Source organism: Amblyraja radiata, chromosome 9, assembly GCF_010909765.2.
Source record: "Amblyraja radiata isolate CabotCenter1 chromosome 9, sAmbRad1.1.pri, whole genome shotgun sequence".
Taxonomy (NCBI): Eukaryota; Metazoa; Chordata; class Chondrichthyes; order Rajiformes; family Rajidae; genus Amblyraja; species Amblyraja radiata.
In genome coordinates this window covers 28,400,852-28,419,661 of record NC_045964.1, presented here as the reverse complement: position 1 = coordinate 28,419,661, position 18,810 = coordinate 28,400,852, and the positions used below count along the sequence as shown (strand labels likewise).

General features: G+C 40.6%; 1 protein-coding gene and 1 pseudogene across 3 annotated transcripts in view; both read left to right on the top strand.

The window, feature by feature from the left end:
• The window catches only part of cdin1 (CDAN1 interacting nuclease 1), a 175,811-nt gene that overhangs the window by 125,001 nt on the left and 32,000 nt on the right, over positions 1-18,810 (top strand). For all 3 annotated transcript variants that reach the window (XM_033026960.1, XM_033026959.1, XM_033026961.1), the window contains one exon: positions 5,053-5,158. In XM_033026960.1, the coding sequence (XP_032882851.1) occupies positions 5,053-5,158 (106 nt within the window). The remainder of the gene's footprint in view (positions 1-5,052; positions 5,159-18,810) is intronic.
• On the top strand, positions 2,748-3,727 carry LOC116976908 (annotated as a pseudogene).

Below are 18,810 nucleotides of genomic sequence, written 5' to 3'. Positions count from 1 at the left end.
TCCCTCCGCGAGAGCGCTCTTTTTGCGCATCCCGCTGGAGCTGCTCCAAGAGCCATTGGATGCAGCTCAGGCGGCTGTCTCTCCTCCGTTTAGGTGGAGACATGTCCCCGTCCGACGAATTGGGAAACACCGGCCGGTTGGTTTTCCTGGTGGATTTTTTCCCCCCAGTCCGCTGTTCAGGCGTTTAGTGGGACTGGGCTTGGCTCGGTGTCGGGGATGGTGGAGCGCTCTATGAGCGGTCCTGCCGCCTGCCGCTCCACGGCTCAGGCGGCTGTCTCTCTCCCATGCGGGTGGAGAGACGTCCCCTCCGATAAGTCGGAAGCTACCGGCCAGATGCCTCTTCGGCTGGCTATGCATCCAGCCCGCTGCTCAGGTACTAGCGGGCTGGGCTCAGCACGGTGTCGGGGAATAGCGGAACACCGGACCCGGTAATTCCTACCGCCTGTTGCTGCCCCCCCCCCTGCAATGGAACGCTCCTCCGCTGGAGTCGAGCGGGGGACAGGTTCTTCTAGAGCTTTTGTGCCTTGTAGAAGCGAGAGCGCCCCTCAAGCAGCGCGTCTCGCAGGCACCTGCTCCGAGAGCCGCTCCAGCGGCTCAGGCGGCTCTCTCTCCCCCCGTGCGGGGGGAGAGACGTCCCGTCCGAATTCGGGAAAACGTTCCTCCTCGAACGGGGGACAGTTTTGTTCCAGAGCCTTTTTCTCTGCCTGTAAAACACAAGCAGAAAAGGCTCCACTGTAATAGAAACCCGGCCTCAGGGTACTCACCTGACGGTCCGTTTCATTCTGTAGCGGGAGCGCCTAAATCCCGTTGCAGCCGCTGTTGCACTGCTGGCGTAATGCCGCGCCTGCGCACTGAGCGGGTTCTTCACGTAGTCACTCACGTGACTCCGAAGTAAAATCAGATATCTTTAATGCTAACTGGCAACAATCTTTTATAAAATTGAGAGCTATTTGTTTAAAGTTTGGAAAACTGAAGCGAGATCAGAATAAATATTTTCTCCACCCAGTGATGGATATCTATGTATAGAATAGAATTGCAGAGAATGAAATTATTATTCTATTAATTTAACTCTTTTCCAAAAAAGGGAGTGATAGGTAACAAAGTTTAAAATGGGGTTGGCTGGTACAGTGATGCACACAGTTTCACATAATCAAGCTCTATCTGTAGAAATGGTGGAGAGGTCGTTTTTTTTTAGACTTGTGAATGTGACGTGCGCAGCAGAGTGATTTGTAAATATTATTAAATGGAATTTAATCAGGAAATCGATTGCATATTTGCCATGTTAAATATAAAGTTTTTGATTTTGCTTCAGTGTCCTCCCCGTTCTGATACATTAGAAGCCCATCATGTACAGAAGGAGAACTTTACTGCAAATGAGAGATCTGGTTAGCCAGTACTGAAGGAGAACTGCATGAGTAGGGTCAGGCTCTTAGGAGTCTGAACCACCAAGACCTGATCCATTTCTGATCCACAAGGTCCTGGTGTCCCTATCTACCCAGCCTTGACTGACATTTTCCTTTCTCCCTCACCTCCAGGGCATCTCTATACCACACGAATCAAACCTGCCACTTGCTTGTTTTCCTCTGCTCAATCTACAGTGGCAAAAACAACTGAATATAGATTTATCGTGTTCAACATTCATTTGCAACATCTAAGGTCCCTTCTACTTATGAGGCCCTTATGTAAAGCACACTTGGCCTCATGGACATTGCTTATTCATATGTTTCTATACTGATATTTCAATATTATCTTGTTGTTAAATAGTTAGGCTGTGGAGGTGACTACAGAATTTAGGCTTTTACAAAGAATGACTTACTTCTGAATGCAGCATCGTGTGTGTTATACGAGAATTTTGCCCGAACAGTCTGTGACCCATAGCGCTGTGGCATTAGCTCTATGTTTAAAGCCCCTAGCGCTGTGGCCGGTAGTGCTATATTTAGAACCCATAGCGCTGCAGCCGACAGCTCTTTGTTTAAATTTTGACATGCTAAACCGACAGCGCTCTGTTTAAACCTTTGTGTGCCAAACTGGCAAAGCTGTGTGTATTGCTTTGCGTGCCGAGACTGTAGCGCTGTGTGTATTGGATTGCGCGCCAGGTCGGTAGCGCTGTATATTGCTTTACGCGCCAGTCTGCGGCTGATAGCGCTTTGTTCCCAAAGGGGGGGAGGGGCTTGCTCGGATGATGTTCCCTGCAATTGGTTATAGTTTGAATTTGGGAGCAACGCTATTGGCTTGGACTTACCGGCGGTTATTTCAACGGTTGATTTCTTACCTGTATAAAGGCAGGTGCCAGGATGCCATAAGTTAGTTTATGTACGAGAGGGTTACACCGAAGGGCTGAGTCGCGATCAGCGCCGCGGACTGAGGCAGAGAGAGAGGTGTGCTGCTGTAAAACGGACCCTGCGCATACCAAGACAAGTAGTGTTTTTGTTCGCTCTCGCCAATAAATCTGATGTGTTCATGTACGAGAGGGGTTCACCGATGGGCTGAGTCGCGATCAGCGTCGCGGATGGATGCAGAGAGAGAGTGGTGTGTTGCTGTAAATCAGACTCCACGTATACCAAGACAAGTATTGTTTTTGTTCTCGCTTGCCAATAAAACTGATTTGTAACTAAACAGAAGAGTGAGGCTTTTTCTGTTCTACTAGTCAGATCCTTGAACCTGTTCCCTTGTAACATTTGGCGTAGTCGGCAGGATCTGACGAACAGAATAGAAACTAAATAAATAGATTGAAAATAGCGGGCGGGATGGCGCTGGTGCAGGCCAAGCACCCCCGCAACAAGCTGCTACCCTCGGTGCAGGGGAGCCCGCAGCAGGTCATGCTGCAGGTGGGACCAAGAACCTTGAGTCTTTAAGCTCCTCTAATGCTTTTACAGGGTCACGAGGGAGAAGTTTACTGTTGTAAATTTCACTCATGTGGATCAACACTGGCATCTGCAGGATGCGATAATTTTGCTAAATTGGAAGGTCACAGTGGAGCAGTGATGGAATTGCATTATAACACAGATGGCAGCATGCTTTTTCCGGCATCAACAGACAAAACTGTAGCAGTGTGGGACAGTGAAACGGGTGAAAGAATCACGAGATTTAAAGGTCACACATCCTTTGTGAATTCATGTTATCCAGCCGGACAGCGACCACAGTTGGTCTGTACAGGAAGCGACGACAAAACAGTGAAGCTATAGGACATTTGGTAGAAGGCTGCAATCCATATATTTCAAAACATGTACCGAGTATTGGCAGTAACGTTTAAAGCAATCAGATTATCTCTGGTGTTATTAATTATGGCATTAAGGTTTGGGACCTCCGACAAAACAAGTTAATTTGTACCATGCGTGGTGCTACAGATTTTGTGACTGGTTTGAACCTGAGTGGGGTAAAAGAGAACATCACCAACCTCGCTGACCACATCCAGGAAGCCGTAGAGAAGATTTGAAGGGTCGGAGAACAGTAGCACGACTACAATCTCTCGGGAGGATGGTGGACAACTGTGGTGTACTGGGGACTATCCATTGGGACAATCTTGTTGGCCATAATATTACGACGTTGGATGTGCAGATTGGCATCACGACCACGTGGACTTTACTACAGCCTGTGGGCTGGATGTAACGAGTTAATCCCTGCGGGCCGGATGTGACGGTAACCAGACTGTTCGAGGGGTGGAATGTTATACGAGAATTTTGCCTGAAGTCTGTGACCCATAGCGCTGTGGCCATAGCGCTATGTTTAAAGCCCATAGCGCTACGGCCGGTAATGCTATATTTAGCGCTGCAGCCGGCAGCTCTTTGTTTAAATTCCCACGCGTTAAGCCAACAGCACTCTTTTTAAACCTTTGTGCGACAAAGTGCTGTATGTATTGCTTTGCGCGCCAAGACTGTAGCGCTGTGTGTATTGATTTGTGCGCCGTTTGTAGCGTTGTGTATTGCTTTACGTGCCAGTCTGCGGTTGATAGCGCTTTGTTCCCGGGGGGGGGGAGCTCACTCGGATGCGGGCCTCTGCCATTGGTTATAGTTTGAATTTGGGAGCAGCGCTATGGGCTCAGGACATATCGGTGGATATTTCAACGGCTGATTTATTATCTGTATAAAGGCAGGCGCCAGGAAGCCATAAATTAGTTTATGTACGAGAGTGGTTCACCGACGAGCTGAGTCGCGATCAGCGCCATGGACGGAGGCAGAGAGCGAGAGAGGTGTGTTGCAGTAAACCGGATCCCGCGCATACCAAGACAAGTATTGTTTTTGTTCTCTATTGCCAATAAAACGGAGTTGTAACTAAACAGACGAGTGCGCCTTTTTATGTTCTACTGGTCAGATCCTTGAACCTGTTCCTTTGTAACATTGTGTCAATTCTTTGTATGCAGCCTGTTTCTTTAAGCAGCAGTTTGATTGGCCCAACTCCGTATTTTAGTGAGGATGACTGGGGGATAAATGGCAACGTAGACACCAAAGATGATGTGTCGTTGCTGTTTCATTGAATCTGCATGTTCTGATAAAATGCAAGTTATCATCTAAATGTTCTGAATAACACATTGTTTCTTCCTGTTTTCTTTCTTTTGGATTTTCTTCTTAGATCGTTATTTAATTGAATTTCTGTTGCTTAAAAGAATAGATGATTGCATCTGAGGGGTAATGAAATAGAGCAATAGATTTAATTCAGTTTAGAGATACGGTGCAGAAACAGGCCCTTCGGCCCACTAAGTCTGCGCCAACCAGCAATCTCTGTATACTAGCACCATCCTACATTTACAGAAGCCAATTAACCTGCAAACCTGTACGTCTTTGGAATGTGGGATGAAACCAGAGCACCCGGAGAAAACCAACAGGGTCACGGGGAGAATGTACATACTCCAGACAGACAGCACCCATAGTCAGGATCGAACCCGGGTCTCTGGTGCTGTAAGGCAGCAATTCAACTGCTATGCCACCCTAAAGTATAGGATGTCAATTGTACAAAGCAGATGGGTTTCTCTGATAATGTAATGTTCCATGTAATGTTAAAGTATTTAATTGAAAATTGAGAAATACTGTATTAATATATTCCATTTATTTATAGCTGTTGAAGGTCATGTGATTCATTGGATTGAAAGCAAGGCCTCGTTTGGAGATGAGTATAGTCACCAATCTTACTTGCAAGACCAATTCTGGAGCTATTGGAACAGGTGCCCTGATTATACAACATTTCTCGTACAAACTGTGCTGTTTACGTGTTTTTTTTAGAGAAAACACTTTCCTAGCATAACATGCTAATTATGTTTGAAGGTTAAACCTAGTTTTGTTGAAATCTGCTTTGAAGTTAAATTCACCATATTTTATAAATCCCTGTCTGCAAAGTTGGCAACCATCATAGGTAAATGCTGTACAATAATTATTACTGGGATCAAAGTCTTCCAATCCATCTCATGAATTCTGTTAATCCTAAGAAACTGAAACAGGGAATATTTATTTCAGTTCTAAATGAACTTGCTTATACTTCCAGAAAAGTAGACAGTGGCCTACATTCTGTAGTTGTTGTGACAATGAAAACTATTGGTATTCACCATCATTATGCGTTGAACCTGACATCTTTGAGATTTCCATGCATGCTTGGTTTAACACAGAAATCCCTAAGTTGCTGTCAGTAATTCAGCCAGTTTTACCACGCGTGTGTTGCTTAAATTAAACAGAAGAAAGCTTATATGTGATTCCATACATGCAACAATAGAATAGGAATAATATTTGGAAACGGCAAAGAATCGGTCTGCACAATGCTTTGCACTGGTAAAGGGCAGAATTCAATATGTGGGAAAAAACTGTTTAAATTAGTTCCAAATATATCACACATTGCAATAGCTACAATATGAAATTAAATTAACAATCATTTAATTTTTATTGTAAAAAGCATGCATAACACAATTCATGAGTTTTGTCGTATTTTAAATTGGGTAAATCTTCTTTACAAAAAATGTAGTGTTATCAAGGTTAGAGATTAGTGAATTAAGAAGGAAGCTTGGTTCTTTTCCATTCAGCTCATTCCATGTTAGTGTCTTCAAAACAAATTACTTTCTTGTATAATAACAATGTTTATTAGCCATCAATTATTTTATTTCAATCCAAGATCTATTACTCTTCAGTGTTTGATGTTTAAGATTTTTTGATCTTTCAATATAATTTAACAGCTGAAAATTAGTTGGTGTAGCTTTGATCTTGTGGTTAACTCAAATTGAATGATTATGAAGATGAGTTGCAATAAGAACGTGGTTTATTCTTAGCATGGGTAAAACATGACCGCAAGGTTAGTTGTGAAGAAGAAATAATCTAAGAATTGAAAATGCTCAAGGAGTGATTGCAGAAGTATTTACTATACCACCAGTAGCTAAATCTAATGACAGGAGATAAATCTGTACAATGCACAATTTGCCTCCTCACTTATTATTTTGTTAAATGTAAATATTGGAGAAGGATAATTTTTGTATTGAAAAATGTATCTTTTGCCTCCTGGCATTAAAACATGCAGATAGGTGACCATTTATAACAAATTAGTTGACCATAATAAATGCAATCTTCACAACATGCTGGAAATAAAAGCAATCAAATTCTTGTTTCATGGGAGGAGGAAAGATGCAGGCATTGGGGGACAAAGCGTCTGGTGATGATCTTAAATGTGAGCTCGGATGATAAAATGAGGCAGATTATATTTTTTTGTGTCCTTATTTTATGGCCAAGATCTGGTTCTTCATTGCAAGTGTCTGCAACATGGCCATGAAGAATAGAATGCTGCCATGTTATGGAGTATGAAAGAGAGGGAGTAAAGCACTATGATTTCTAACACTTTCAGGATGATGAAAGTTACTACTGGGTGACAAACTATTTCACATATTCAATAATTAACTCAATAAATAAAGCCCTTTTCTTTAATGCCTCACTGTTTTCATATAATATTTGTGAGTTTACAGCTTTTGTTAAATTGGTGTCCTGGGCAGTATTTTTTTAATAGATGTCATAGTTTAAATTTACACAAAGATGCTTTCAGTCCAGAGTTGCATGCATAATTACCCTTGCAGATAAATCTGGGATAGATACGACTTCTTGTTAACATTTTTTACTTTCCCTGTGACACTATATTTTTCTCCTTCATTTCCTTTGCAATTTATTTTTCATGTAGTCCTCAAATCCCTCACTGCATTTTCCAGATTTTGGTTCTGATGGAAGCAAAAATTAAACATTAAAATAATCTATCATTGCATCACAAAGAAAAAGCTGGACTTTTTAGTTTGCCAAAAGATTAAGTAAGTCTTTTCAAAAGTTTGCCGCTTAGTTATATGCCCTGTCAGTGTTCTTAAAGACAATATAGAATGTTTACTATAGGAAACATTGTCAAAGTAACAGAATTCCTTATTTTTTATTTTGATAATTTTAACAATTCTCAAATGTTTAATGATTCCACTCATCTCATAATTATTTGAACAGATTTTGTTTAATACGATAGGTGTTTACTCTTAAATAATCAAGATCCAAAATCATCAAACTGCTGGATGATATCTCTCGATAGTTGTCAGTTTTTATATTGCGACCAATAGAACTGTTTCTTTTCATTGAGCAATTTATAATTTTGCTTAGAAGTAGCAAACTCTATACCAATTTAGCCACGCCGTAATTCAACTAAATGAGACTCTTCTGTTGGTCAATTGAATAAAATGTATTTTCGCTTCTTCCACTGCAGCCACAAAATTTTCTTTTTAGAAATATAAGAAGTGCGCTCTTGGTTTGTGGTTTGGTATAATATCTGGCATATTATAAAGTGCTACACAGTTACTGGCTCCTGAATATCAATACAATTTCAGATATAGAGAACATCAATTTAGTTATGTGTTCAAATCTTTCCATTTTTTTGAAAATATGTATTTCAGTTCATTCTGAAGGCACATACCAAGCCAAAAGAATTAGGATTTTGCAGTTAACCTCAAAATAAGGCCACTGACTTTAAAGTAAGCTGCCTTTAAAGATCTAATGATCCCTGTGACATTGACTTAAGGCCTTTGGTGCCATTAATGTATTAGTTCAAGGCAATAGAATTTTTAAAACTTACAGCACAGGAGTCTTCGGTCCATTGTTCCAATGTGCACTAAGCTACTTAAAATGTTTGCTCCAGAACCCCCATGGATTGTAAATTTTCAAATGCCATTTAGGATTTTTCTGCTTCCCTTACCCTTTTTAAGGCACTATACTTTAGACCACATTTGTTGAGTGAAATATTTTCTTCAACACTCTTCTGATTCTTTCCCAAAGAAAACAAAAAAAAAACAAATGTCTATTATTTGCCTTATTCAGGCCTTTTATAGTTTATACACTTCAATGAAGTCTTACCTCAGGCTACTTTGTACCAAAGAAAACAACCCCTGTCTTGATGAGAGAGACAAAGTATAGATGCAAGAATCTGATGCAAAACATCAACTGCTGGAAGAACCTGAAATGCCAATTTTGCCTCTATGGATACAGCACCGTCTGCAGAGTTCTTCCAGCAGTTTATTTATTGTGCAGCATAGATGATGTTCATGCATCCCTGCCAACATCCTTGGTAACTCTTCTCTGAATCCTCTCTATTGCCATCACATCTTTCTGATATCTACTAATTGAGACGCCACATTGGACTTTAGCTGTAACTGAGCCAATGTTTTGTACAGTTCTAGCATGACCTGTATTACTCCACCTATCAGCCAATCAAAGCCCCCTCACTTGTATCCACCTATCACTTGCCAGGCTTTATCCTGCCCCCATCTTTTTCTAGCTGTCTTCCCTGTACTATCTGTCTGAAAAGGAGTCCTGCCCCGAAACGTCACCTGTCTATTCCCGCCAGGGATGCTGCCTGACCTGCTGAGTTGCTCCAGCACTTTGCATTTTACTCTAACGTGACTTCCTTGCCTTGGTATTCAATACCTTGGACAACAAAGGCAGTTTGCTCAGATGCCCACTTTATCACATTACTACCTTGCCCTGCTACCTGATATGCACTCCAACATCCCTCTATTCATCCACACATTACATCTTTCCTTTTATTGTTAATCCCTTGCAATTTTGCACATTACTGTACCCGAGTTTATGGAAGTATTATTCAGAGGGGATGAAGCTGTTTTTGAGCCTGGTTGTATGTGCTTTCAAGCTTTTGTACCTTTTGCCCAATGGGAGCAGGAAAGAAAAGGAATGACCGGGGTGGGTAAGATCATTGATTATGTTGGCTGCTTTCCCATGGCAGCATGAAGTGTAGATGGAGTCAATGGTGAGTAGTCTGGTCTGTGTGATTGTCTGGGCTACATATCTGCAATTTCTTGTGGTCTTGGTCAGAGCTGTTCCCAAACTAAGCTATGATGCAACACAAGTATGCTTTCTACAGTCATCTGTTGAAATTGGTAAGAATCGTTAGAGTCATGCTGAATTTCTTCAGTCACCTGAGGAAGTAGAAGCATTGTATAGGGTTTTTTTGGCTGTAGTTCAATGTGCTTGGTCCAGGACAGGATGTTGGTAAAATTTATCCCTAGGAACTTGATGCTCTTGACCATCTCCATTTCAGCAATATTGATGTTGATTGGGGGCATATACTCCACCAAGCTTCCTGAATTCAATATCTAGTTCCTTTGTCTTACTGACATTGAGGGAGTGGTTGTTCAGCAGATATCATGCCACTAAGCTCTCTCTCTCCTTCCTGTACATATGTTCATTGTTCAAGACCCATCCCATTGCAGTGGTGTCCTCTACAAACCTGTAAAAGGAATTGGAGCAGAATTTTGCTGCACAGTCATGAGGGTGTAGGGAGTATAGTATAAATTGGGGTTAGGTAATCCAATATATGGTAAAATTGATAAAATCTGATAAGAAATTTATTGGGGTGTGTTCATAAGACCTGTGAGCTGATTATGTGGTGTTATTTTCTTTTTTTTAACTACAATAGTGCCTATCCAGTACTATCATTCATTGGGAGCATTTGATTTGATCAAATTATATATTCTCAACAATTGGCGTTGGAGTTTGAAATGGGTTTTCTAATTTACCCTGTAGATTTGCATAAAGTAGAGTTATTTTTTTGCTGCATATTGGCTCAATGTAAATACTGTGAAAATACAATGTACAGATAGATGTATGTTAAAGTCGCACCGTCAAACAATTCATTATGATAAATGCAACCCCAATGGTCCTTAATTGCAGTGCATTAATGGATGCCATCAAACCAGTAAATCACAATGAAGAATTATCCTGGACAGCAAAGCAGGAAGTAAAAAAGTTGTTTTTTTAAAAGTACTAAATATATTGAGGGTTGGGGGGGGGGGGGTGGGGGGCACAATTGATGAGAAACTGCAGTGTAAGCAGTTATTATTATTTAATCCATTAGGTCTTAAAGGAAAGTACAATCTATTTTCATGGGTTTTCTTAGGGCCCGAGAGCTTGTAATGCAGTAATTATGGTTAATTCCATAAAAATAGAAATTAACTTCATACGCAACAAAATATGACATTTTCAAGGTATTGTACAACAAGGATAGTTTGTGAATAGTTGAGGATTTCTGTCATTTTACTGACTTCTTGAGATTAACTGGAAAGGATTGATAACTAAATCTATATTTCCCCTTTGATCCTTTTTGCTATCAATCTGCATGAAGGGGCAATGTTATAGAATAGAACATGGACCAGAAGGGCACAGCAAAGGGCCCAGCAGCCTCTGATGTCTGTCAAACATGACGCCAAATTAAACTTGTTCCCTTTTGCTGCACAAGATCCATATTCCTCGTAACAGGCATATCAATATGCAGATCCATGCCCTGCGTATTGATATGCCTATTTAAAGGTCTCTATCGTATGTGCTTCCGCCACCACCCCTGGTAGTGGTTTCCGTACACCTACCACTCTCTGTATTAAAAATAAACCTGTCCTACATATCATCTTTAAACATTCCCCCTCTCACTTGAAAATTATGCCATCTAGTATTTAACATACTGGGGAAAATCTGGGATAAAGGTTTTGACTCTCCATCGTATCCATGCCTCATAATTTTATGAACTTCTTGCATGTCTCCCCAAACCCTCTGATTCTTCAAAGGCAACCGCTTTGTCAACCTCTCCTTACAGCTAATACTCTTTAATATCGGTACCATCCTGGTAATCTTCTTCTGCACATGATACTACAAATGCAACCACAGTTTCATAAAGTTGCAACATGACTTCTTGACTTTTATACTCAATAACCTGAATGATGAAGACAAGCATACCACAAACCTTCTTTACCACAGTATCTAGTTGTGTTGCTACTGTCAGGTAGTTTTGAACTTGGACCCCAAGATGCCTCTGTACATCAATTTTGTTAAGGATCCGGTCCTTATTTATAACGGCTAATTAACCTATGACCATGTCTTTGGGGTGTGTGAGAAAACTGGTGCACCAGGAAGAAACCTTCATGGTCACTGAGAAAATGTGCATACTCCATATAACCAGCACCTGAGGTCAAGATCGAACCTGGTCCCTGGAGTAGTTCAGCAACAACACTAACTGTTGCAACTCTGAGCAGTTCTAGGAAAGGTGTCCATCTTTCACTATACATACAGTGGCTTGCAAACGTTTTCATACCCCTTGAACTTTTCCACATTTTGTCACGTTACAACCACAAACGTAAATGTATTTTATTGGGATTTTATGTGATAGACCAACACAAAGTGGTGCATAATTGTGAAGTGGAAGGAAAATGATACATGATTTTCAAATTTTTTTACAAATAAAAAACTGAAAAGTGTGGCGTGCAAAAGTATTCAGCCCCCCTGAGTCAATACTTTGTAGAACCACCTTTCGCTGCAATTACAGCTGCAAGTCTTTTGTGGTATGTCTCTACCAGCTTTGCACATCTAGAGACTGAAATTTTTGCCCATTCTTCTTTGCAAAATAGCTCAAGCTCAGTCAGATTGGATGGAGAGTGTCTGTGAACAGCAATTTTCAAGTCTTGCCAGAGATTCTCAATTGGATTTCGGTCTGGACTTTGACTGGGCCATTCTAACACATGAATATGCTTTGATCTAAACCATTCCATTGTAGCTCTGGCTGTATGTTTAGGGTTGTTGTCCTGCTGGAAGGTGAACCTCCGCCCCAGTCTCAAGTCTTTTGCAGACTCTAACAGGTTTTCTTCCAAGATTGCCCTGTTTTTTGCTCCATCCATCTTCCCATCAACTCTGACCAGCTTCCCTGTCCCTGCTGAAGAAAAGCATCCCCACAGCATGATGCTGCCACCACCATGTTTCACAATGGGGATGGTGTGTTCAGGGTGATGTGCAGTGTTAGTTTTCCGCCACACATAACGTTTTGCATTTAGGCCAAAAACTTCAATTTTGGTCTCATCTGACCAGAGCACCTTCCTCCACATGTTTGCTGTGTCCCCCACATGGCTTGTGGCAAACTGCAAACGGGACTTCTTATGACTTTTTTTCAACAAGGGCTTTCTTCTTGCCACTCTTCCATAAAGGTCCGATTTGTGGAGTGCACGACTAATAGATGTCCTGTGGACAGATTCTCCCACCTGAGCTGTCGATCTCTGCAGCTCCTCCAGAGTTACCATGGGCCTCTTGGCTGCTTCTCTGATCAATGCTCTCCTTGCCCGGCCTGTCAGTTTAGGTGGACGGCCATGTCTTGGTAGGTTTGCAGTTGTGCCATACTCTTTCCATTTTCGGATGATGGATTGAACAGTACTCCGTGAGATGTTCAAAGCTTGGGATATTTTTTTATAACCTAACCCTGCTTTAAACTTCTCCACAACTTTATCCCTGACCTGTCTGGTGTGTTCCTTGGGCTTCATGATGCTGTTTGTTCACTAATGTTCTCTAACAAACCTCTGAGGCCTTCACAGAACAGCTGTATTTATACTGAGATTAGATTACACACAAGTGGACTCTATTTACTAATTAGGTGACTTCTGAAGGCAATTAGTTGCACTGGATTTTATTTAGGGGTATCAGAGTAAAGGGGGCTGAATACTTTTGCACGCCACAATTTTCAGTTTTTTATTTGTAAAAAAATTTGAAAACCATGTATCATTTTCCTTCCACTTCACAATTATGCGCCACTTTGTGTTGGTCTATCACATAAAATCCCAATAAAATACATTTACGTTTGTGGTTGTAACGTGACAAAATGTGGAAAAGTTCAAGGGGTATGAATACTTTTGCAAGCCACTGTATGTATTCTAGCAATTGAAGTCAGTATTTCAGTGTACTGATGCTGTATACTGACTATCTTGCTGTCATTACAACTGCAAAATCCAGGTCAGTTTTGTTTTTCACTTTAAAATTTAAACCTTTTTTAAGGAGTGAAACTTGCTCTTCAAAATATATTCGATTTTAATGCTAAGGTTTTATAAAATTATAACTATAAGAAATAAGATAATTTATGCACTTGTGTTAAAATGTTATGCATCTGAAAAGCACAATAAATAGGTTAGAATTACCGCTTAATTACCAGAGTACCAAGATACAAATATTCTCTCCCAAAAAATCTAAAGTCAGTACCCAATGACTACAACCAATTTTCTGATGGGAAATGTGCTACTGGAGCGAACTGAATTATGACAACTTTTGATATTTTACTTTAGGTTAGCATAGTTGAAAATATATTTTTGGAAATATGTCACATATGTATAAATGTGGTAATGTTATAGAAAGTTGGAGTAGCTGTATTTTACATTTGTGCTTTGGAAAATACACTGGGGAAACCTTTAGAAGTTGAGAGTGTCAAGCAGTTTGGAAAACTGCTCATGCATACCTAGCCTCTGTTGGTTTTATCAGGACTCTGTACACGAAGAAATGAAAGGTCATTCTTCTTCCTGTAGTGCGGATGGTTTGTTGACATATTTTGACACACTGGTGTAATGCTGGCAGGGTTTGACCTTAGAATAGCACCAAGGAGCTGTAGGTCAGTCCAAGGCTGCATTATTGGCAGCCAGGGTGAAGAAACCAATCGCAGGACTATTAATTTTCAATCGGAATTGGTGAATGGATGATAAATGTTCAGTCAGTGTTAGAAAGTTGTGTGGACACACACTTCAAGGATGCTTTTTTTTAAAGAATGTTTTTGTCGCTTCCAATCAGACAGCAGGAAATAGTTGGATGGGATAAACATTTCTAGGCCAAGAGGTTATTCCTATTAGTTGTCATTCGAGTATTAATTTATATTCAAGCCAGTCCTCCATTTCTTAAGACGAAGGATGGGGAAAAGAACCGATTTTAAATGCACTCATCATGAATCAGAGACAGATTTTTTATTTTGTTTTCAATAATCTATTGGATTGACATGAAATCCAGTTAAAGGATTGTGCATTGTGTTGCCGTGAACTAAAGAGGGTGCCAAGTGTCTAGAGTTTGTATAATTTTCTATACATTTATGAGATGTTTTGAATTTTAATGTGTTCATTTTGCATGGCAGATTGATAAAATAATGAGGCGGGGAAACATCAAACCAAAAACTGTCTGTTAGATACCAAACTGGAATAGTGCAAATGTCGGTCTATTACTTGGAGTTTGGTTAAAGAAATGATTTCCTACATTGTGTTGAATGCTCAATCCTCTAACTAATGTATATGTTTTAAGTTTTATTATCTTATCTCTTTCCTGCGTAGATGTAAGGGAAATTTAGCTGCTATATTGTTACATTTACAAATTATTTTTATTTAAAATCTTATCTAAACTATTGTGCTTGCTTACCTGAAATGATGTTTGTGTCCACCAAGGTGTGATATTTACTTCCTGTGATCTTAAATTCATGCTGTTTAATACCATGGCAATTAGATTTTTTTGTTTTATTTTCCCCCTCTGTAAATATTTGTCTATGGCCTTAGTGTTTCAATGTAGTCCCGTTACTGGAAGCTGTCACATGGTACAGAGAATGCCTTCAGCTTCTACTGCAAGGCTTCAGCTCCAATTTTCATGTTATTTTTCATTCAGATTAGACAAGCATCTGAGTTTCTGTACGATATGAGCTGACAGCATAGATCCTGTTGAGTTTGCCAAAGGCCTGGTCACACACACTCTGCTATGTCAAAGAATGTCAACCTCCAAACCTTACAATTCAGACCTATATGTAATTTTTAATTGACATTTACTTCTGACATTTTGAATGCATTCTTCATTGTTAAAATCACATTTCTACAGGAACAGTTAAAGATTGTTCCTTGAGGCTTGGTGCACTGCATCATTTCATTTAGACATTATGTCAGGTTAACTTCTGGAAGTAAAAGATGACATCCTTTTCTCTTGATTGGATAGATTATTTTCTCTAATATTTAAAAGGTATGGGATGAAATGTGCATAAATAGTCTGACAACATGAAGGGGTGGATATTTTGTACACCCATCATGTGCAAAAACATAATATAGTGACTTCAGCATCTGGTACTTTGTTTACAAAATATATTTCCTTTGATCGCTGCAAGAGTATAATGCATGTCCACTTTTAGTGCATGCATCTAAGGAAGAATCTTTACCCGGTGATGTTTGCAAACTGTCGACCAGATCCTGTGAACATTTAAATATACAAAGCGAGTCGTGACCATGTCTTCCTCTTTTCCCAGCCCAGCTCTAAATGGTGGTCACACGCAGGAGTACTATATTGGTGCCTCTAAAATCCATGCCCATTTTTCTCACAGCTCCATGTTTGAATCCACTCAATCGGGTTTTCTCTCTAGCAGCAGGACTGAAACAGTCCTTTCAGAAGGTTGTGAAAGCTCAGTTGTTGAGTATATTGAAGTTGAGATGATAGAATTTTGGACACTAAAGCTGGTAAGGATTGAGCAGAACGGTGAATGAGACACAGGACAGGCTATGTTAAATAGCAGTGAAGGCTTGTGTTCATATATTGTGCTCCTAATTTCTAATTTGGTTCTCTTAATCGTCCATCCAATATGACAACATGTAATCTGTCTGTCTTGGACCTTCCCGTCCATCCAATATGACAACATGTAATCTGTCTGTCTTGGACCTTCTCAATCTGTCTGCAGTTTTGACAGGTCTGACATCACCATGCACATCCATTGGCCCCTCTCCAATGTCAATCTATCTGGGTCTACCTTCAACTGATTTCAATCTTGCCCATGTGGTCTTGGCTCGCGTCTAACCAATTAAGGTAATCCATTAAGGATTCCCTTTTTTCCTTGGCAGCTCTACCTCTAGATTCTCTTGGGTATCTGTCTTTATCCCTTCCTATTTCTCAGTGATGTGGGCGCCTGGGCGCTGAGCCTGGCTCTGAGGGCGCCGACGGCTGATGCTCCTCTGGGGCACGCAAGAAGGGAGAGAAGCGGCATCCTCGAGATCCTGGGGAGGTGAGATGGGAGGGTGGGGGGATTGAGGGAGAGGAGGGAGAGGGAGGGGAAAGTGGGGGAGGGGAAGGTGAGGGAGAGTGGGGGATAGGGGTAGGGAGGGGAGAGGAGTTATGGGGGGAGGGAGTGATTGAGGGTAGGGGAAAGGAGAGATGAGGGAGGTATTGGGGAGGGTAGGAGGAGAGGGGAAAGAAGAGGGAGCAGGTGAGGAGGGAGTATGGGGGAGGAGGGGGGGAGTGGGGAATAAGGAGGGGGAATGGGGGAGGTGAGGAGGGATAATGGGATAGGGAAGATGAGGAGTGGGGGAGGAGGGGGGTAGAGAGGGGAGAGGAGTTATGGAGGGAGGGAGTGACAGGGTAGGGGAAAGGGGTGGGAGAGGTGAGGGAGGGATTGGGGGAGGGGAGGAGGAGAGGGGAATGAAGATGGAGGGTGAAGAGGAGGGGGGTGGAGTGCTTTGGGATGAGGGGAAATGAGCCGTGCCTTCGCAGTTGGGGGCTACGGGTGAGTGGTGGAATATTGCGTTGGAGAACGGATTGCGTTGGGGGACCCAATGGGTCCCACTTAGTCTAGTAAATCAATAAAAATGTAATGTTTTATTTTGTGTTGATAAGGAAACATTTTTTCACATACAAACACAGAGTACAATTTCAAATGCATAAAAAGTCATCAATTTAAGAATATAATTTGTGTTCTGTTAGCCATGAACAAGATATAACACTCAATAGAAAATCGACAGTTACCTTTTTATGGTTGTGTATAAAAAAACATGCAAAGTACTTTGTGTGACATATTTTGCCAGTCTTATCCTGCATCAGTATCACGCAAAGAAATATGAGGATACACTTCTGCCATATGCAAACCAAAAATGCTAAGCTGGAGAATGAAATTAAACTATTCATTTGAATTACAGAGGATCATTTTATATGTGCTCTTTTTTTTTGTACGAGGGGGGAAAATCTATCACCGTCCAAACTTATGCACACTGAGATGAGCTGATTGTGTTTTTAATCATTAGTTATTAAATTAGAATCAGCGGCAATATTTTCTCAGTTTATAAAGTGTTTCATTTTCCTACTGCTACAAACACTGTTCCTTCCAACATCCATCATTGAAACTATAGTTTGGCAAAATGGTAGCCTCATAATAACAAGAAATCGGTGGAGTGATGGGTAATGAAGCTTTGCGTGTGAAGACAGCACAAAAATGCTGTCGGGCCCATTGCATGAATATTATGGCAAGGGAATCAGTGAACTTTCTCAGCCATCAATCTTCTTTGTTTCCTTTTTCACATCCAAATATTTTGATAGATGTTCTGCTAATTGAGTTATCTATCTTTGTAACTATGAGAGTTGCATAAAAATTGTCCTCACATGCAACTGAATTTTAAGTGTATTAATGGACATCCCATGGATTTTTGTGAGATATAATCACCTTGTTTCCTTTATTGCTATTGTATTTTTCCATACTATCAGACAGAGCTCTTTAAAGTGTCCAGTGACTATTCAATTCGCTTCTTTGGCCTGAGATTACTACCATCACCATCTATCATTACCCTTTGATTTTGCCTTGAAAATATCTTCCTTTGTTTTAGGTATTAAATATGCTTTCTTCCCAGAATGAATGTTTCAGATCATGATATTTACATCTCAATTGTCAAATTATTACTGCATAACTCCTTTGATATGTTGCATTCTTATTCAAATAAAGAACTTGTGAATTCCTCATGGGTTGCACGTCAAAAGATGTCAGGAAAAAGAGATCTGAGGACTGATGCTATGGGGAGATGTTACCTACGCAACAATTTTTTGAATATGTGGCTCTATGATAAAGAGGTTATCAGTTGCAGAAGCGTCTACTCTGACCTTCCTGCGTCTGTTGTTTGAGTGTCTGCTCAGTTTTCATCACTAAGTTTTGATGTTTATTTAGACTTTATCAAAACTAATACCTCTGAAGTACTATACTAACAGTAATCACATGATCAAGATCATATTGAATATTATGAAGACTGGCTTGGGTTATGTACTGCAAGCAGTGAATTTGCTGGATGATTTTGAAGGCTATAGTTAGATATTTAGAGGAGAGAGGGATTTACCAGCACTGTTGTGTTTAGAGCATTTGAGAATATGAAGTTCTAACCACCTTGAAGCAGTCTGCTGCTGTCCAGAGTTAATCAGCTGCAGAATTTGTAAACTGCACATGTGTCAGAGTTGAAAATGTTAGCAGTCAAAGAGAAGCTTGAAAAGGTTATATCTGATAAAAGCCGTCAGCAGTTGACTGAAGTGATTTATGGGAATGTAATGGCACAAAATGCCTCATTTATCACTCGTGTGGGTAGGTTAAGGTTTCTAATGTCGTATGTTATAATCATTGACCACTTGGAATTGTCAAAATGGTTCAGCATTGACCTTCTTACTTCTCACTTCAAATTGTTCTTGTTTGTTAATGTAATTTTCACAGAGATTATATTACAGGCAATTTTTGTATGTTTTCATTTAAAACCAT